This window comes from Cuculus canorus, chromosome 3 (genome assembly GCF_017976375.1).
Source record: "Cuculus canorus isolate bCucCan1 chromosome 3, bCucCan1.pri, whole genome shotgun sequence".
Taxonomy (NCBI): domain Eukaryota; kingdom Metazoa; phylum Chordata; class Aves; order Cuculiformes; family Cuculidae; genus Cuculus; species Cuculus canorus.
Window position 1 is genome coordinate 61,902,067 of NC_071403.1, and position 19,071 is coordinate 61,921,137.

The 19,071-nt window shown below is 40.1% G+C and overlaps 1 protein-coding gene across 2 annotated transcripts in view; it reads right to left on the reverse strand.

Annotated features, from left to right (window-relative positions):
* PCNX2 (pecanex 2) overlaps positions 1-19,071 on the reverse strand; it is a 163,710-nt gene that overhangs the window by 29,640 nt on the left and 114,999 nt on the right. For both annotated transcript variants that reach the window (XM_054061754.1, XM_054061755.1), the window contains 3 exons: positions 16,895-16,953; positions 14,329-14,544; positions 2,810-3,063 (listed from right to left, as the gene is read on the reverse strand). In XM_054061754.1, the coding sequence (XP_053917729.1) occupies positions 2,810-3,063; positions 14,329-14,544; positions 16,895-16,953 (529 nt within the window). The remainder of the gene's footprint in view (positions 1-2,809; positions 3,064-14,328; positions 14,545-16,894; positions 16,954-19,071) is intronic.

The window sequence follows — 19,071 nt, forward strand, 5'->3', positions numbered from 1 at the left end:
CTGAAGAAGGGATCTCCTGAGCATGCTCTCTCATCACTGAAGGGAGTCCCAGCCCAGGCTAATATGGAAGCCGCCACAAGATCACTATTATCTTCTTTTCATCCTTCCTTATGAAGGGAAGTAGATTAAAGTACTGACACCTTTCTAAGGAGGAAGATCTGTAAATGCAGTGTACTGGCTGAACTAAATCCAACTGAAAGACATTTAATATTCACACTTTTAAAGCCATAAGTAGTGGACATAACAAAAGCTGCATACAGTGAAGATGGAGCCATACCATACCCCAGTAGCATGGAGATCGTTTAACCCACCTCTCTTTTACTTAAAACAGGGTCAGTTAACCACAGCTGTATCATATGGGACAAAAGCTGAGTGATACAGTTGTCACATTGGAAGGATGGGATGTCATCCAGAGGGACCTGAACAAGCTGGCCAAGTGTGCCTACACGAGCCTCACGAAGTTCAACAAGGCCAAGTGCAAGGTCTAACACTTGGGTTGGGGCAATCTGCAGTTTCATTACGGGCTGGGGGACAACGTGATTGAGAGCAGCCCTGCAGAGAAGGACTTGGGGGTGCTCATTGATGAGAACCTCGACATGAACCAGCAACGTGCACTCACAGCCCAGAAGGCCAACCGTATCCTGGGCTGCACCAAAAGAAGCGCGGGTAGCAGGTGGTGGGAGGTGATTCTCCTCCTCTACTCTGCTCTCACGAGAGTCCCCCTTGAGTACTGTGTCCAGTTCTGGAATCTCCAAGATAAGGATATGGAGCTGTTGGAACAGGTCCAGAGGAGGACTGCAAGGATGATCAAAGGGCTGGAGCACCTCCCATACAAGGACAGGGAAAGTTGGAGTTGTTCAGCCTGGAGAAGGTTCCAAGTAAACCTTATAGCAAACTTACAGTACCTGAAGAAGGCCTACCAGAAAGCTGGGCAGGGACTTTTTACAAGGGTATGTAGTGATAGGACAAGATGAAATGGCTTCAAATTAGAAAGGGGAAGATTTAGATCACCATTAGGAACAAATTTTTCATGATGAGGGTGGTGAGGCATTGGCACAGGCTGCCCAGAGAAGCTATGGAGCTATGGATGCCCCCTCCCTTGAACCATTCAAGAGCAAGTTTTTTACAAAGGCATGTAGTGATAGGATGAGGGGGAATAAGTATAAACTGAAGACAGGGGAAGAATTAGACTAGACATTGGGAAGAAATTCCTAATGTGGTGAGATACTGGAACAGGTTGCCCAGGGAAGCTGTGGATGCCCCATCCCTGGAAGTGTTCAAGGCCAGGCCGAATGAGGCCTTGAGCAGCCTGATCTAGTGGGAGGTGTCCCTGCCCATGGCAAGGGGGTTGGAACTAGAAGATATCTTAAGGTCCCTTCCAACCTAAACCATTCTACGATTCTATGAAAAGCTTAATCTTACCTGAGAAGCAGGTGTCATAGGCATGTCCAGAACCAGAAGCCCTGATCTACCTTTCAGTTAAGTTTTTCTTCCCATGTGATGAACCTCACATTTTCCACAAGTCCTGTACATACCTACAGCTGACTAGATGGCACTTAAAAGGATCCAGTTTACAAAGCACAATTCTTTACTGTTTTAAACTAATAAGATGCTGTCTTGATTGCAGCTTAGACTGGGATTTTTTTTCAGTCTTTCTCGACAATAAAAGCTGACTCATATATCAGCTTGCATCAGTGTATGTTCAGGTTACTCAGGTTACCTTTTAAAGTAAAGTGAAGCACTCATAGCAACATATTCATTTCAGTTTAGAGAAAAGGTTGCTTAAAACCAATTTAATTTATCGTCACAAAATCCACTTCTGAAATGAAAAAAAATCATGCTTACATGCAGTTAATTAAACAAAGCAGGTTGGTTACCAGGCCCTACTGCCTGTAAAATTATTTATGAAATCCCAGTCTACATTTTACAAAGTAATCGACTGCATGATCAAAGCAGCTTTGTGAGGCAATGATCCTGTTTTTACTGCATCGGCTCACTTGCAGAAAAAGGTGATTAATTTTTTTTACAACAGGTGTCTCTCTAAGGTCGACAGGATTTTTACAATTGCAGAGATATAAGTAGGCAGGAGATGTCAGGGATGGTTGAAGAAGTAGAAGTAGAACACAATAAAGCTCAGCAATTTCTTCATTTGCTGGACAGGAAAGGCCTTGGCAATGGGTAACAATGTCTTGCTACACTATGAAGTTCAATTATTTTGGCAAATTGGTATCTTTGTGGTCCTTGCGATCTTAATAACAGTGCAGGTATAGAAGTGATTTAAACAAATTGCTGTTTAATCAATGGAATAAAAGGAATTCAAATGTGTTGTAATATATATGTGAAACAGCAGGTAAGAATGAGGTTTGCACTACTTAAAAATTATGTTTGAGAAACAGCTCTTCAGAGATTTTCCAAGAACTTTATGGTTGTTGATCTTTTTTTGCCAGAAAAAACAGTGGCAAGGCCAAGTCAAGGAGAAATAACAAACTGTCAATGAAGTTTTGCTTTGTAAGAATGCTTTCTCTGACTTGATCACTCGAGGATGTTTACTCACCTTCTGAATTTCTGCTTAAGCATACCAGCAATTTTCTGAACTAACTGTAAGTATTAAGTGATCAAAACCAAATGTAGCAAAGGGCGATATGAATTAATAATCCCTATCTAACATCAAGTCAGTCTGACTGGCAGTAGTCCAAACAAGTAAATAGAAAGCCAGAAACTTCAAACACTATTTATAACATGCAGCCAGCACTCATCCTTTTTTGACAAACCTGCCTAGGAATATAGTCCATTTTAACAAAGAATTTACCTTTATATAGTATCTGATAAGTATTCTCCGCAGATCAAACACTTGCAGCATTGTTGCAGCATTGTTATCAATGATGCTGTATCCTTCCAGGATGTACTGGGTCCGTGTTATTTCCCAGGTCAGCCATCGGAGGTTAAAGGCTGCATTACATGATAACAAGTGAGGCAAGTGCCCAGGCTTACAACAGCAGCAGCCTTCATTGTCTTCATCTCCTTCTGTTATAGCTTCCACTTCTCTCTGCTGGCAATATGTTCCTTGGCAGTGAGAAAAAGAGAGTATGCTGCCAGTTATTGAGGAAGGAGGAAACACAAAGAACTTCCAAGCTAATAAAGTATGATTGAAGGCTCTACATACTTAGCAAAAATCTAATAGAAAGAGCGACGGCAGCTAATTAGATGTGCTAATTGATCCATACGTAGTAGTAATAATTTACAAGTAATAATTAAAGCTAATTTACATACGTAGTAGTAAATACAGAGCTGTAGATTATTTATTTACTGTCACCTACAAAAGCCAAAAGGGCCTGATCTAACATTCTAGGCACTTGAGTCTGAGCTGAGCTAAACTACAGACCACAGCTTCTGCCTTAATAAAAACTCACCAGGAAGAAACACTAAAGAGTCTCACTCCATCAAGCACGTTAAGGAAATTGATCCAAGTCTCTGTCTGCTTCTTCAAATAACACAAAGGATGCAAAAAGATTTTACACTGTGTCAGAGCTCTCATAAAATCTGGGTTTTAGCAAACCATCTTGGAAAGTGGGTTCCAAAAATAACATCCAACAGGTTGTTCTCCCTCCCAGCAGAGTAAAAGCTACTCTGGATCAAACACCTTTAATGAATAGCACTAGTAGCAGTATATCACAAGGACAGAAAAGCTTTCTAATTAGCCTACTACGCAGACTTCAGATCAAAATAGAGTAAATCATCCTGAGAAAAAGAGATGTTAACTCCGAAAGAAGTCATGAGGCAGATGCAGAAACAATAATACATTTTCTCTGCAGATTCCCCATTTCTGGCCTGTGCTGTGCACAGTAGAAGGTCAAGCTGAGCTCTTTGGGATTTGGAATCTATGAAAATGTGGTTTCTACACCATCTGGGGCACTACAATTCAAAACCAAGGTGGAACTCATATGGTCCCCACGCTGTTCTCAAAATATGAGTTATATGTTCATGGTGTGTGGATCTTTTAAAAATTGACTCTCTGTAGGCTGTTGCTGAACTTACTCTCCACGAAATTAGTACATAAACCATCTTTAAAGGCCATCTCCTGTGACGCAAGCTACACTTATGTCTTATATGGGCCTTCCACCAATGGTTCAGTATGACCCCATGAGAGAGCCGATTCCATCAGCTTCCAAACAGTCTCAATAGAAGAGGAAGGTGCTAGACACTGTGTTGCAGTTCAACAGCTATGAACACCCCCTGCCAGGATCAACATTCCATTGTGTCACTGTAAATGGGAGAAGTTCGCTATGTTCACCATCTGAATGTTGTACTGGGAAAGAATATAGTGTCACCTCCAATCCCTCACAGTTTCCAGTGTCCTCAAAGACAGCCTGGAGCAAGGCAGCTTCCCAAAGGCCTTTCTGTGGAGCATCATGACAGTCACTGTGCCCTCGACTGACTATCCAGATCCCATCACGACTGTCTGGTGAATGACCAGAGGACCTTTGGTTTGTACTAAAAGAGGTAGCACCAAGAGTATTCTTCTCTCTGCATCAAGAAAAGCCTTTCAAAATAGAACAGAATACGTTAAAGTATTGGTCATCATCTTGTCTTTTTTGCCTACGCACCTTCTAAAATGTATCCAGCAAACAAAAATATAGAAGCAAAGAGAGTAATAGAAAGATCTGAAGGGAACTTGTGAGAAAAAAATGGGATTGTATCCCTAAGAAATAGAGGGGGAAAAAAAGATCCTGGATATTTCAATATTCTCTGTTGAGTTTTCTGTAAGTGAAAACTTACACTGTATACCCACTGTTGTTCACACACTGATAGGTATTCCTCCTTGGAGTTCAGTGATATACAGTATGACAAATGATTAGTGTCTTCAAGTAATCCAAATATAAACATCTTTGCTACTTTATGTCAAGACTACCATAAAGTACAAACCATGACCTATCAAGCTAACATTTCCAGTTGGACTGGACATGAACTAGACTGCTTCTGCTTCATATTTCACAGATGAATTAACACTCAATGCCCAACAGGGAAAAAGCAGCACCTGCTCTGGGTCAGTGGATGCTTTTGGGAAGTCAAGTCAAAGGACATTGTACTCAAACTGAAGTAGAGAAAGGCGTATTCCTTTGTGCACAGCTTGAAAAGAGTAAAACAACTACTCCATGCCGGTGACATTACTATTGTTGTTATGTTGATTTTTGAAAGTTTAAAGGTCTGTCAGTATTAAACTGAATTTATGAGAAGATAGATCTTCATCCCCCATATTATTGCCAAATATTTGTAATCATGTTTAATAAAAACACGAGCCTAATAATCAACTTTGCTTAAAGACTAAAGAGGCAAGGCAAATTATAGGGGAATTCAAGACCTTCAGTGTCTGAGGGAAGCAGTCATTGCATGCATAACAAACAGAAGAAGAAGAAGATGCCAGAACAATTATTTGAATTCTCACCTAATTTGACAGGTAAAAATGTCTCCAAGTCATCTTTTTGAGGTAATCTTAATCAACTAAAGTTAGAATTATACTGCAGTGGATACAACCAACATTTAATTTGGGAAGTAAGACTTTCTAACTGGTATTGTGTTATTACAAATGTTCTGGGAAGCAACCAAAGGAGCTCGTGTGGCCATTTTTCAGATTTATCCCAAAGACTGTATTAAGGGTTGTCCTCTGTCAACACCTGGCAAACATGCACTTGTTTAACAAAAGCTGTTTGATGAACTCGGGTACAACGTCATTGGGGATGTGGTGTCTTGACTGCTTGCATAGCCTCTAGGATATCCCTGATAAGTTTAAAGGTGTACCCTGAGCCACGGCCATTGCTCTGACAAAACACAAAATCCTCATTCCTTTCATCATGCTGCTAAAAATTCTTATTTCCAAATGTATCCAGTAAAAGGACTCATGTTTGCACAGACAAAATGCAGGCTTGATGCTCAAGTACAGGTTGGTCCGCCTTGCTCACCCTCAATTCTTGCAATCACTTCTAGAAAGACTGCCAGTAATTTTCTCTCATCTTTAATTGAGCCTCACTTTAATCCATAACGCACTGGCTGGCTTCAATGCCACAGGTCTGCATGTTACTGAGAAATTTCATTTTACCAGTGTCTACATCAATACTTTTTGGTTCATTACTTTAAAAATTGCACTACAAAGACTAAGACCATGGGCTCAGCTTTATGCATTGAGCCAAGAGGGACAAGTCACAGTAAATGAAGTTAAGCGTTAATGTGCATTTTTACAGAATGATGACCTTAAATCTTTTGTGTATATGTTATATGCTGATGATTAAAATGACAATTTTTATATTGTTTCTCAAAAAATTATCAAGTTGAAGCAACTAACTCAGAGAATTATTCATAAAAACAAAGAACATGGACCCGAGCATGCACTTCAGTTCTGCCATATTAAATGTAGTATCATTAAATATTGAAACACAGGAAAATGTTTTTGCTGGTAATTACTCATTTTGAAATCTGAGGGAAAACCTTATTTTTTTAACATCTCTTTCTGCAGTAGAAAGAAAGTAAGCTCTCCCTCTTCGCCTCAACCTTAGTCATTCACTGTGACCCTTGCTAGTACTGATGAGACTGATTCATTTGTAAGATATCTAACATTGGATGGTTGCCAAAACTCCATCAATGCAAAACCATGTGTCAGCTGAACAAAGCAAGGTCAAGCTGTGTGAGCTCAGGAGAAAACCAGGGGGAGAACTTGGAGCTCTTTCTATTTTCCTGACTGACTCGTGCTTTGCCAAGAGTGATCTGACCTAAATGGAAATATGAAAATTGAAACTGAAGATTGTAATCTCACTTCAAGGATACATAAAATACACCTAAATTAAAGACCACCCACCCTTCTAGAATTAAAGGCTGAAATCAAAGTGTGCTTTTGAATTTAATTTTGAAAACTCGTTGGGTGAAAAGAAAAGCATTTTTCAGTTCTGAAGGGCCAGAAAAAGAATCCCACAATGCCACCACATACTTCCAGAAGTTTTAATATCCATAGAACACTTCCATTTAAAAATGTATCCAGGATGGGGAGTAATTATTGTGGCTGGAGGCAGCGATAGCTTAGGCACCAAGGATTGCTGACATATCATAAGCAACTATGGTGAAAACATATATAGAAAGGGCTCACAGGCCTCATGCACTATCTCCACCCCACAGATGTTAAGATTATAAATCACTCACCTGCATTAGGCACTTCCAGCTTTAAACTCTGTGACCCCAACAATTAGTTTTGGACTAGGGTATTGAACTAGGTGTTAAGTCTGAGACATGGAGGTGGATATGGAGACGGGAGCCATGAAGATGAACTGCTGCCCAGGGTAACTTCTTTTGTAGATCTTACAGAGCTCTCTTCACTGATGACTCCACAAAAATGCCTGGTTGCTTACCGTTTGTTTGGCAAAATCACACATGTGAATATTGTACAAATAAATGCATCACCATGGAAATATCTGCTCTGCTTCAAATCTGAATATACCCAATTTCTGATGGATAAGGCTCCTTCTCACCCGGCACATTTCATTCTGCTCAGGATAGCAGCTTAATAAGCAGCAAGTTATGACCCAGAAAAAGCACAAATTGCATAATTACAGCCATTAAAAGGCCATGCTCTCCTGAAACAAGCATCAGGTACCGTTCTAGAAACACAGAAAACCAAATACTTCAAAAAGGAGTAAACTGAGATACCAAATGGAAGCTCATGAAACTCAGAACCAGACAGATTGTGGAAACCAGCAACTGTTTTGGCTCCTTCACACTCTTTTCCTTGTGGAATTTGGATTAGGAACAGTAATTTATCAGCTCTGATAGTCTCAGGTTGTTTCAAAGAAAAATTTCAGGACTGAACAACCAATATCAATTCCTCAGACATCAAAGCTGTTAGTTATAAAAGTGTGGTTTGGTTTGCAGCTGCCTGCATGCCTACAAAATAGTCTGGTTTTCAAACCAGATCAGTTGCTCTAATAACATGCATCCCCTCTCCTCAGAAACCTTTCCTTTTCTTGGTCCACAGAGACACATTATGGAGCCCAGGTGGAAGAAAGCATTCTCTAAGGCTGTTGGTTGTTAAACTTGCAGCTACCAAGTATCTCATGTCATCTCTTTTGGAGTGCAATGCAAGATGCAACATTTTGCTTCTGGCAAAGACATTTTCTCAATAAAAGGGCTCCAGTGAATCTAATAACATTTTCCTTCCAACATTCTCCTTCCTTCCAGAAGTCCTCTCCAGTGCACCCACACATACACATAAAATTATGGAAGACAGGAAAGGGAAAAAAGAAATCAAATATTTATTCTACTCTGAGTTTCAGAAACTATTTTAAGCCTATTTGTAATTCATGGACGGCTTCCACTCTTGGAGCATCACTGTACAGCTAGAAATGCTTGTACATCACACATTTCCTGCATTCACCATGAAGTATCTTCTTCCCCATTTCTTTCCATTCTTCCTAATTAAATCACCACAATTACAGAAACCCCTTTGCATCCATTCTGTTCATACCTTTAGTATTCCCAAGCATGGTATCTGTCAGCCTTTGTTCTTTCCCAACAACAACACACTTTTGCTTTTTTAAACTTCTCTCCAAAGAGATGTGTTAAAAATGGCTGATTATCAGCTGCTTTTTTTGATGATCTGGTGCATACACTGATCTCATGTAAGTACAGTCTCATGAAAGACATGAAGGAGTACACTTTTATTTCCCGGCAGTAAGAAGTGATTTGTAAAAGCAAATTGTGAAAGTTGCAACCAGTCTACAAATAAAGAATGATTTTCACATCACTACAGATGTGAAAATCATTCTCTGTGTGCCACAGAGCATTCAGACACTGGTAATACGTACTTGCTACTGTAATAAAAATATACAGCATACACATACACTGCAGAAATACGGAATTGCCCTTATTTCTTTGACATCATTACGGTGTCTAAAGCTTAAACCCAAAAATGCTGTGTCGACACACCATTTTGCATGGGAAATAAGCCAGCTAACACAGAGAAAGCCCCACAGGTGATCCTATCCTGAAGTCACATCTGCCTTCCACTACATGTGTCTGCTCAGTGCTTTTTTCCCTTGATCCATCTAATGAAGTTCCAAGTGAAGCATGAATATTGCACATGCAACATATAACAAAAAATTATAGCAGCGACTTACAAGTTAATTATACGATGGAAGAATATCAGGCATGAGTTAGAACACAGCTCCTCAAGATTCCAGCGTCACCATCCATAAGTAATTTCTGAACATGTAACACCTGACTGGATATTCTCCAAAAGACATCGTGTAAAGGCACAGACTAAACAGGAAAATATTTCAAGTCTTCCTTGTTCTACAGGGAACACGTGGGAGCTAGATATTTTGACATTCTTTCTGTGTGTTCCCTGATTGTGGGTTTTCCCTGTCTCTTCCTTTCAAATTAAATGATACATTATGTATTTATTCTGGCAGGCTGCTTTTAGCATACCGCTGTGGTCTAACACAGACAGTAGAGTTATTGAAGGGATTGATTCCCCTACAACAGCCTGCAGCTCCCTGTAAGTTTTCACCTAGCCTGAGCTCATTACTAACCTCTCTTCGTTTTTGGTAAAGGAGGAGGTGGGTGTCTCCTCTCAATGCCTGCAGGTATCGAGGCTACCTCCTGCCTTATACACAGGGTGAGTGATATGATGGAGGCACATCCCCTATCTATCCATAGAAAGGGAGAGTGAAGAATGAATTCATACCAAGTTCTTGATTTGAAGAGGACTAAAGATGGATGAGATGAATCCCAGCTTTGCTTACTCTCTTCTTTCTGTTTGCTCAGCCTGTACCTTCTTACCCTGCCTGCAGAGGGTTGGTTGTGTCCTTTTGTTTGAAACCTCAGCCAAATGCTTCTACTACATACAGTTAGAAAGGCGTCTGGACCAGTCATTTATAATGCCAACTCTCAATCAGGCTGCACTGCAAAATAGGAAGGCAGTACCCCCCCCTGCCCTCAGTTCAGAAGAGTCTATGACGTCTTCTTTGGGCACTGCTGTGGTAATATTGCCAGCACAGTTTTTCAGCTACCACAACGAGAAACATCCGTAGAAAAATCCAGAGCTCCAAAATGCAAATATTGCTTTTGGTTTACTCATAAACAGAAAACAGTCACAGATACAGAGAACACTGTTGTGATTCACACACTTTCAAAGCAAGCGTAGACTCACTATTTAAGGAACAGCAGATTTTTAAATCTGCTTAATTAAAATTACTTGCTTGAAACTGAAGTCAAGCAGCCAAGGCTCAGAAATTACAGATTTCAAGTTCCTCCTCTAGCCCTTTTTGTTCCTCTTTGTGGGAAACCATTCTGTACAATGAAAAGAATCAAGGTCCTATATGAAAAACAGTGCATGATCGGACAACTAAAAATAGAAATGGAAGATGCCCAAAGCATAGGAAATGAACTTAGTGCTTAACAACTGCCTCTTGACTTTGTAAACAACCAAGTTCTTCCACAGCAGTTGCATACACACTCTTCCCATTTATGCAGAAAAAATCCTGATGTATTCAGTTGTGCCCTACACCTGCCACTTGCAAGATTTGAAATGGGGAAGAACATGCCTATTCTACGCAGGAAATGGCTTTCAGTGCTGCTTGGGGGCAGCCTGTAATCTTACTCAATAGAAGGAGCAAAGGAAACCTTCCAAGGAAGAGTTTCAGCTCAGTCTCGGTTCCACAGAGCTTCCTTGGGACAGCCCTTGGCCCCATCACCTTATGCAGCTTCCACCTTCACGTCAGTCCTTCTGGCTTCTTTACCTCAGACCCAGGGCCTCAGTGACTGGTACCCTTGTGTAACCCCTGTGGCCCCACCAGAGCAGCCCTGCTTCTCATTAGCACAAGGACGAAACCTGTTATAGGAAGGAAATGGTACTACAGCATATCTTTTCTAAAGCACACCAGCCCTCATGGGTTACCTGGAGACACAAGCAACTCTCTTGGTGTCAGCACGCCGCCTCAGCAAGTCTCCACTGCCCACACAGCAGATTATCTGCCCACACTTTGGAGTCCATGAAGCTTTTGTTACAGTCTGCATCAGGCAGATCTATCTTATCTGGCTTGTGCCTGGTTCCCCTCTGGGCTTCTCTGTTCATCCTAGCTCATCCTCAAGCAGCCTTGTAATTCATGTGGTTTCTCTGGCACCCATTCTGCGTGCTCAAGTGGGATTCAACATTCACATGGCATGTCAAATGCTATGTGTTTGAGCTGTTCTTTCCTCATGTATGTTCCTTTATTCAATCCTACAAGTCTTATTTGTTCCAGCCCAAATGAGGTAATAGCGATACTTCCACACTCCTAGTTTCTCTTCCTATAATATCTCCTCTACCTGGATAAAAGATTCTGAAAGCTGGATAAACCTTCTTTACAGCATGTCCATGAAGACACAAACTAACTAGACATTTTTTTTCTTATTTCTGGAATAGCATCATCCAGTGGGTTCAGAGAGGAGAACAGGGGGAGTCCATTTCCCTCCCATTTTCATCCTTTTCCTCTCCTTCTAGTATTGGAGAGTCTCTCCCCACAGTGATACTCAGGGTGAGGAGGAATAGAGGATTGGATTTGTACTGAAGAAGAGATAATCTAGGTGAGATTCCCATTTTCCCACTCCTCTCTTCCTCCTCCAGTAACTTGTCTGTGCTGCCCCAGATCACAGTTTGCTCCACTGGCTTGGTCCAGGTCTTCGGAACACTCAGGTAAGAGTGCCACTTTGCAGGCTGCCAGCCTCCTCCTGGCGAGTGTGGGAAAAACTGAGAAAGGTGATATTCCTCATGAGAACTTAGCTGGCTCTAAACAGCAACTCATGAAACACAAGAGGCAGTGGGTCTCAGCTCCAGCTGTGGCAACCAGCAGACATACTGAATCTATTGATAAAGTGAACTAACTACAGTATTAACACTGAACAGCATTAGGCGATCTGCACGGAAAGGTCAATTTTCAACCCACTGAGTTACTTAAACTGTGATTTTAGGGGAAACAGGTGGCGCACTGCAATTTTGGGGCTTTGCTCTCAGATCCAAATGTAAACTGGCACTTGCCTGGTAAGGAACCATCCTGGCTCAAAGTCAAGCAAAGTCTTCCCAAACCACTTTGCAACAAAACTATCCAGTTGCTCACCATTCAACTTCTCGTTCATTAAGCCCCTCTACTAGGCCCCTGATCTTTTTATCTATCTAGTGCATGGTTTGAGGAGCCTCTCATATTTTTTTCATCTCTGTTTCTGAGATTTACTTTTCTTCAACCACCCAGGGATGGTGATGATGGTGAGGGACTCAGCATTAGATGGCAACCGCATAAAAGGAAAAAATCCACTTACAAGACTCATGTAATTTAAGCATGAAAGTGAGATTTCTTTCTTCTGTTTGTTTCAAATTCTACAGTGAATTATTTTAACACAAAAGGATGATCAGCAAAGTTAGTTTTCTGAAATTAGAAAGCAAGTTAATGGAAATGTACATGGTCCTGCTTACTCAAAATTCAAAAAAATCAGAACAAAATGTCAATATATATCTCTTCTTTAACACATATAAATCCCTCCAGAAAGCCACTTTTCAGATCTGCAGAAATGAATGAAGTATTTTTTGACTTCATGGAGTTTCTATAAAGAGTTACAACTGTGAGCAACCTAAGAGGAAGCAAAAATGACAGGCTGATTAAAACTGTCTTAGTAAAAAGGCAATTATCTTAGAGATTTACCAGCCTGTGAAACCAGTGGTATTCTAACTAAGAGATTTGAACTGCCACAGTATTTAACCCTCCTTGCAGAACAACGTAAATCTGCGTTTGTCTGGACTGGATTTGAAAAAAGTAGTAGTACATTCCAAATCCACCCCAAAAAAGCCTCCCACCACTAGACTCTATAGGGTACTTTAACCTCAGTGCCTATCTCTGACACAGCAGTGCCACTGCGTAACTTGAGGTCACACAAGGGGAAGATAATTCTTGCACAGATGTCTTTGAAGTCGAAGAAAGCCACAGAGCCCCACATACATCACCATCAACAACAAGAAACTATAAGGCTGATTAACACATCCTTTCTCTGTCTTTGCAGTTGCTTTCTCTTACAATTTGGTTTTGTACTGAACAGGTAACTCTTCAGGTACTACAACACCAAGCTGTTCCAAGTATTTACTGTTTTCTACATAAATTTTCTTAAGATACGCAAGTGTTATCTTTGTCCCCATCACACAGGAAAAAAAGTGAACATCAAGCATTTACCACAACCTGTTCAACATCCTACAGGGAATCTGTCACAGAGTCAAGACTTGAGCCTACACATGTTATTTCCTAATCTAATCCTCCCACGCTTAAGTGTGTTCAAAGAGCCAGTTTGTCTCATATTTTCTCATACTCAGCCTGATTGAAAAGTTGTCTTGAATGTACACTTCTCAACAGGTTGCCCATTAGATGCTCAGCCCTTGTGCCTGGAAAGCTCTTTATTCTGGGGTTTCAAAACTCCTATCATCTGCAATTGCAAAGTGGTATCTTTACAAGGTTACAAACCCAAGCAACAAACACAGGCAGCCAAGATGCAGCATCAGCAAAATGTAAAAGCTGTTAAAAAAAAATCGCATTTTTCATTTTTCTTCCTACTTTAGGGATAGCGCCAGGCAAAAGGACAGGAGTGAGACACTACGAGCAATAGAAGCCACACCACCGAGGAAGTGGATGCAATTGCCATTCCTTAAAGAGGTATGCCATGACAGAGGAATATACTGAACAGGAAGAAAGTGGGGTCCCTTCCTCAGCTGAGGTCTGCACTTCGTAAGTAATTGAAATATGAAGCCCTAATCCACTTATTTCCCCTCTCCTGCTCTACTGTGACAGAGACCATCTAAGCAGTGGCATCTTTCATGATCCAACACAACAGGTTTTCCAGCGGTGGGGGGAGGGAGAGCATGTGTACCTTCTGATATGTGGCATTTCTTCAAAGACCAGTTTAGGGGGTTTAACATTTTTAAGAACAACTTTGGTTTTCATGGTTATATTGGAGAACAAATAATCCGAAAGCGTAACCAAGCACAACCTACAAGATCTGTGAACGAAGCAAATAACTCTATATGCCTTCTTTCTGAAAATTTTATCATACTCCAGAAAATGATTCTGAATTTCATAACATCTGTTTCAAACGTTATCCTTCAAATAATGATACAAAGAATTACAGAGTCTTTAGACAGACAAATATCTATAAAAGAAATAAAGATAGAAGCTCTTAAATCGTATATCCTGCTATAGAGTTGTGATAGTTTATGAAAGCCAGATAAGTTTTGTTGCTAGTTTTGCTGTTATTTAAATTATCAGGGATTCTTACCTCGAAATTCCAGCCCTCTGAGCTGAAAGGTGACAAGGCCATTTCCAATTTCGATCAAGTGCACAAAGGCATTTAAATAATCTGATGCCAGAATAAAACAGTCTCCTGCGTTGTAGTTTCCCCAGCGGCCCAGAATCAAATCTCCACAAAGAGACTCCTGCAGAGATCTTGTCAAATGCTCATAAAAAATGGAGTTGAGATTATTGTCATCATTTCCTGCAACCAAAGCAGCATATATTTGTAAAAAATAAAATTTATAACACGCTAAGGCATTCTGCATTAAATCCTATGTTCTTTTTTATTTTTGCATAAAGTCTCTTCCTCTAGCTGGATAGTAACTTCTTGATAGTCTATACAAACCGTATTTCCTAGGTAGATTTAGACCTTCAGAGAATCAAGTCTGAAGCTTTTATTTAACATGAACAATACTGCAAATAGAACATCAAATTACTAAAAACATCTATTTCAGACTTAATCAAATTACCTCCTTTGTGTTTTATAACAGTAAGAATTTTTTGGGCCCAGTGCAAGTCTCTGCAATGCTAGGTTAATGTTTATGTATTGTTCTTTATTATAAGAAAATCATGATTATTTCATTACATAAACTTAAATGTGAACATTATTGCTGAGATTTTAAAGAATTTGGTCACATAGCTTCCAGTAATTTTGTTGGAATTTATTTCTTCTAGTCCTCCAGGAATTTTTCAAGGCTTTGTTCATGAATTATCTTAGAGGCCTTAATATGAGGATATATATGTTAAAAGAGTGCATTTAGTATACTAAGAATGAAACAAGGTTCGCTTACCACTAGAATCACAACCACTTCTTTAAAAATAGTCTCAGCTGTCCAATTGCACATCGGTTGGACCAACTGCCCAGGTAAATAACACCTCACTACAGTCTAAAGGTGTCATCCCATAAAGGTCTATGGCATTTAGCTGGATTTAAGTTAGCACTTTGTGTTGGTGAAAGGGAGTGAATATTTCATAAATGATGCTAATACAGTGCCACATAATCCAACATGGTGTTGTGGTTGCAGTCTTTTACATAATATATATGCTTGACATGAGAACTGCTTTTATTTTCTATACTGCACCAGTGTTGCATCTTTAAATCCTTTCTAAATGCTGGTGCATGAATAGATATACATGTACAAACCAACATCTTGCAGGTGTATTTGTATATACGAGAGTGTATGTAGATACATGTGTACGGGTACACATGCATGCTTATATATGAGCATATTTGGGAGCAGATCTAATATGGAGAAAAACCCCCGAGGGTGGTAGGCTATAGCTTCCCCTACAAATCGCTCCTCAATACAAGAGGAGGAGTGAGTGTGTCACTAAACAGCTTTTCATCACTGTGGCCATTATACATTCAGCCCTGCTATATATGTACATGCAGCTGCATACGCACATACAGATATTCTCAACTATGCACCTTCCTGAGCATATTCAAAGTCTAAATGAGTCACAAAGTTAATCTTTTAAGCACACACACAAAAGGAATGTTTTGCTTGAGCTATGGTTTTTAAAGCGTAATTGAGTTATTAGCATATATAATAATGCAAAAGGTTATTGCTATCAGATGACAGAATGGCCTAAGGAAATATCTTAACTCCCCGCCTTGAAATGATAAATAATGAAAGAGTGCTATAAAAGCCTCAAACTGCTAATACCTCGCTTGCTTTTTTGGACATTGTGGATTACACCCATTTCTGCTTGAAAATGTGTTCAGGCTACTGATGTAATGGATAACGATAAAAATGTGGAGGGATAAAAATGTAAAAACAATAATTACAATGTAAACTTATACCTCTTTAGTAAAAGCCCCTGACACCTCAGTGCTAAAATAAAATCAGCTGCAGAATACTAAGGCAGAAGGAACCCATCTACGAAACCTTAGTTTCCCACTGGGACCAGGATTTGGCAGGAAACAGTGGTATCCACTTTCACTGGGAAGGGCTCTGTCCTGCCAGGCGCTGAAGAGCAGCAGCTGAGGTACCACACACATCCACTGACTTGCCAGGCAATTTACATTGCCATGGATCTGAGCTCATTTAACAGATCAATATCCAAAGGAGAAGTCCATCATCTTTCCCATGTCCTTCTTTTATCTCCTCCTGCAAATTTTCCAGTTTCACCTTCCTCCCTCTCCAAAAACATTTCTTTTCAGGGAAGAGCATGTATCTGTCAGCGCAAACTGCTCAGCAGTAGGGGCAATGTCAATCTGCTGCTTTTCTCCAAAACCTTTTCCTCACCACAGCTGACCTTCAAGCCCAGCTTAGGGTGTCTGCTGTATACTCTCCACAAACAGCAATGTTATGACTTACCAAGCAATTCACAGCCCACCAACAATCTGATCAGCTTCATGTAATAGACCGTGAATTTACTTACCAAGTGACCCGACTTAAACTGGTGCTCTGCTAGACTTAAACCGTTCTGATTTGTTCACACAACACTTAAAACCTTTGCATCTCTTTAGCTTCCCAGGCAGAGCCTTGCCTGTGTACACACATCACATTTTGCAAATCAAGCGACACACTCAAACTCCCAAGCCATACCTGCGTCCTTTTCGATCTGAATTGCCAGTCTGGTGTTGGAATGGTCCGATCTTTTGGTGCTGGAAATAAAGACATGATATACAGACAATTAATTTTTAAAAACAAGATTCTCCCCGAAATACATTTTTATTTTCTTTTTAAGGTACTGTTGGGTTCTGTGTTTATATCTTTATGCAGTTCACACTGTAACCACATCACTTCATCTGTTTATTCCAAGTAGGCATATATAGTTATTCCAGTTCAGTATTGGCATTGATATTGTAGGTTATTAGCACACAAACCAAAAGTGTCTATATCCCGACTCTTCATTTTCCTCAAACTCTTTCTTTCCCCATTCTCCTTCTTCTGGGACAGAGTCCATTCAGAATTTAGCATCTGTGACAACACACAACTATATGTCCTTAAATAATTGAACTGGCTCCAGAAGCAAACCAGCCAGGTACCACCAAAAACAGTGAATAGAAAGAATATTAAATCAGTCTTTCTTCCTTTCTAAGCCTTAAGGGAAACAGCCAGACTCAGGGGTTTTCTTTGTGTGAAAATATTTCTGTGGGTGTATAACATCTATGGAAAAACAACAAAGAAACCACTTTATGTAGTTTCATACTTAGTTAAGCAGCAACGAAAGCGTCTCTAGCCATTCCTACAATTAAAAAGAGCAAATTACAGTATTTTATTCCATACAAACTGTAACTCTGCCTCCCTTATGAATGACATATTCCCTACTCAGTATTTTCATTGTAGCACGGAATACAAATACCACAGGGAAAATATTCACAGAACAGAAAGCAACTGAAAGGTAGATTGGATTGAGCTTTTATTTCTACGCTTAACAAAAGACACTAACAAAAGCTGAAAATAAGGAATAGGTAACACTGTGGACAAGCATAAGTCCAACAGGGGAGAGTGTTTGTTGTGGTAACTAGGGATATTCACCATCAGAAGTCCAAAGTATCTCCCAAGCATTCATATCCTCCATCTCTCAGGCCTTCAAGGTAGAAGTGAAAGTCTGGCTAACAGAAATGCTATAGTAAATATAAATTTCCCTGAAATATTGCTCTGGCAGTGGTGCTTTAGGATTTCAGGACACTTCATTAAGAATACTGTCTCAAAAGTTTTGCCCTCAACCACCAGCCTTAGCAGAAGGCATATCAATCATACATGTAAATATTATTCCTTTGAAAATGGGGTTAAAACACAAAACAGGGAAAGAAAAAAGCTGTTTGACCTAAACCACAGTCAGCATAATGTTACATGTGACAATGGCGAGAGTCTCGTCTGTTTACCAGCCAGTAAGCACTGGGAAAAAGTGCCAAGGCACCATCTCTCCTGGTATAGAAACCAAGGGAGAAAATGAGGCACGGTCCTCATCAGGTCCTTTGTCAAACTGTGATGGGGGCAGCATGGCCAGGTGGGACGGGCTGGGGTTTGCACTATTAGGGTGGAGTACAAAGCTTAGTGGAGATTTTGAATGGGCTGATGGTTGGCCAGTCAATTTAGAAAGCCCAAATTATCTACTCACTATGAGAACATAAGAACTTCAGACATGTTCCAATGAATACTGTAGCCAAAGAAGGTATAAGTCATATGGCAGACTTTCAAACAGCTTAAATAACACTGAAAAAGGATGGTGTAAACCAAGAGTAATGTTGTCTTTGAAGCACAGAGAGACTCTCTGTGTGTCTGTATGTCCTCATTGAAGTATTGGCTCCCAGGGTTTTGTGTGTCAATATAGAAGTTACATAAAAGGCTGGAAGTTTCTGAGCTGAAGCTTTAAGCTTATGCTGAAGTCAACTGGGAGAAGGATGCTATTGCTGTCCCTAATGTCAGAAAGCCTTTTTGTCCCCCAAAAAGCTGTGGAAAACCAACTAACAGAAAAATTGCACACAGGCTTCCACATAGAAGATAGAAGAACAGAATTGCTTTACTTCCACTCCATACCAGTGACTGAACTTTGATTTAAAAAGGCATGTTCTTTACTGTGCAAGAAATACAGTTAGAGAGAATATAGTCTTAATTAGAATTATTTGTAATTAATATTAGTATATTATCTACATAGATTAGCATTTTATTTGATGTATTATTTATCTTCCTGCCTCTGGTTGGCTCAGCTTATTGTAACTGCTATTTTAATTTCCTATGCAACAGAAAATGGCAACGGGGGAAGGGGGGAGGCT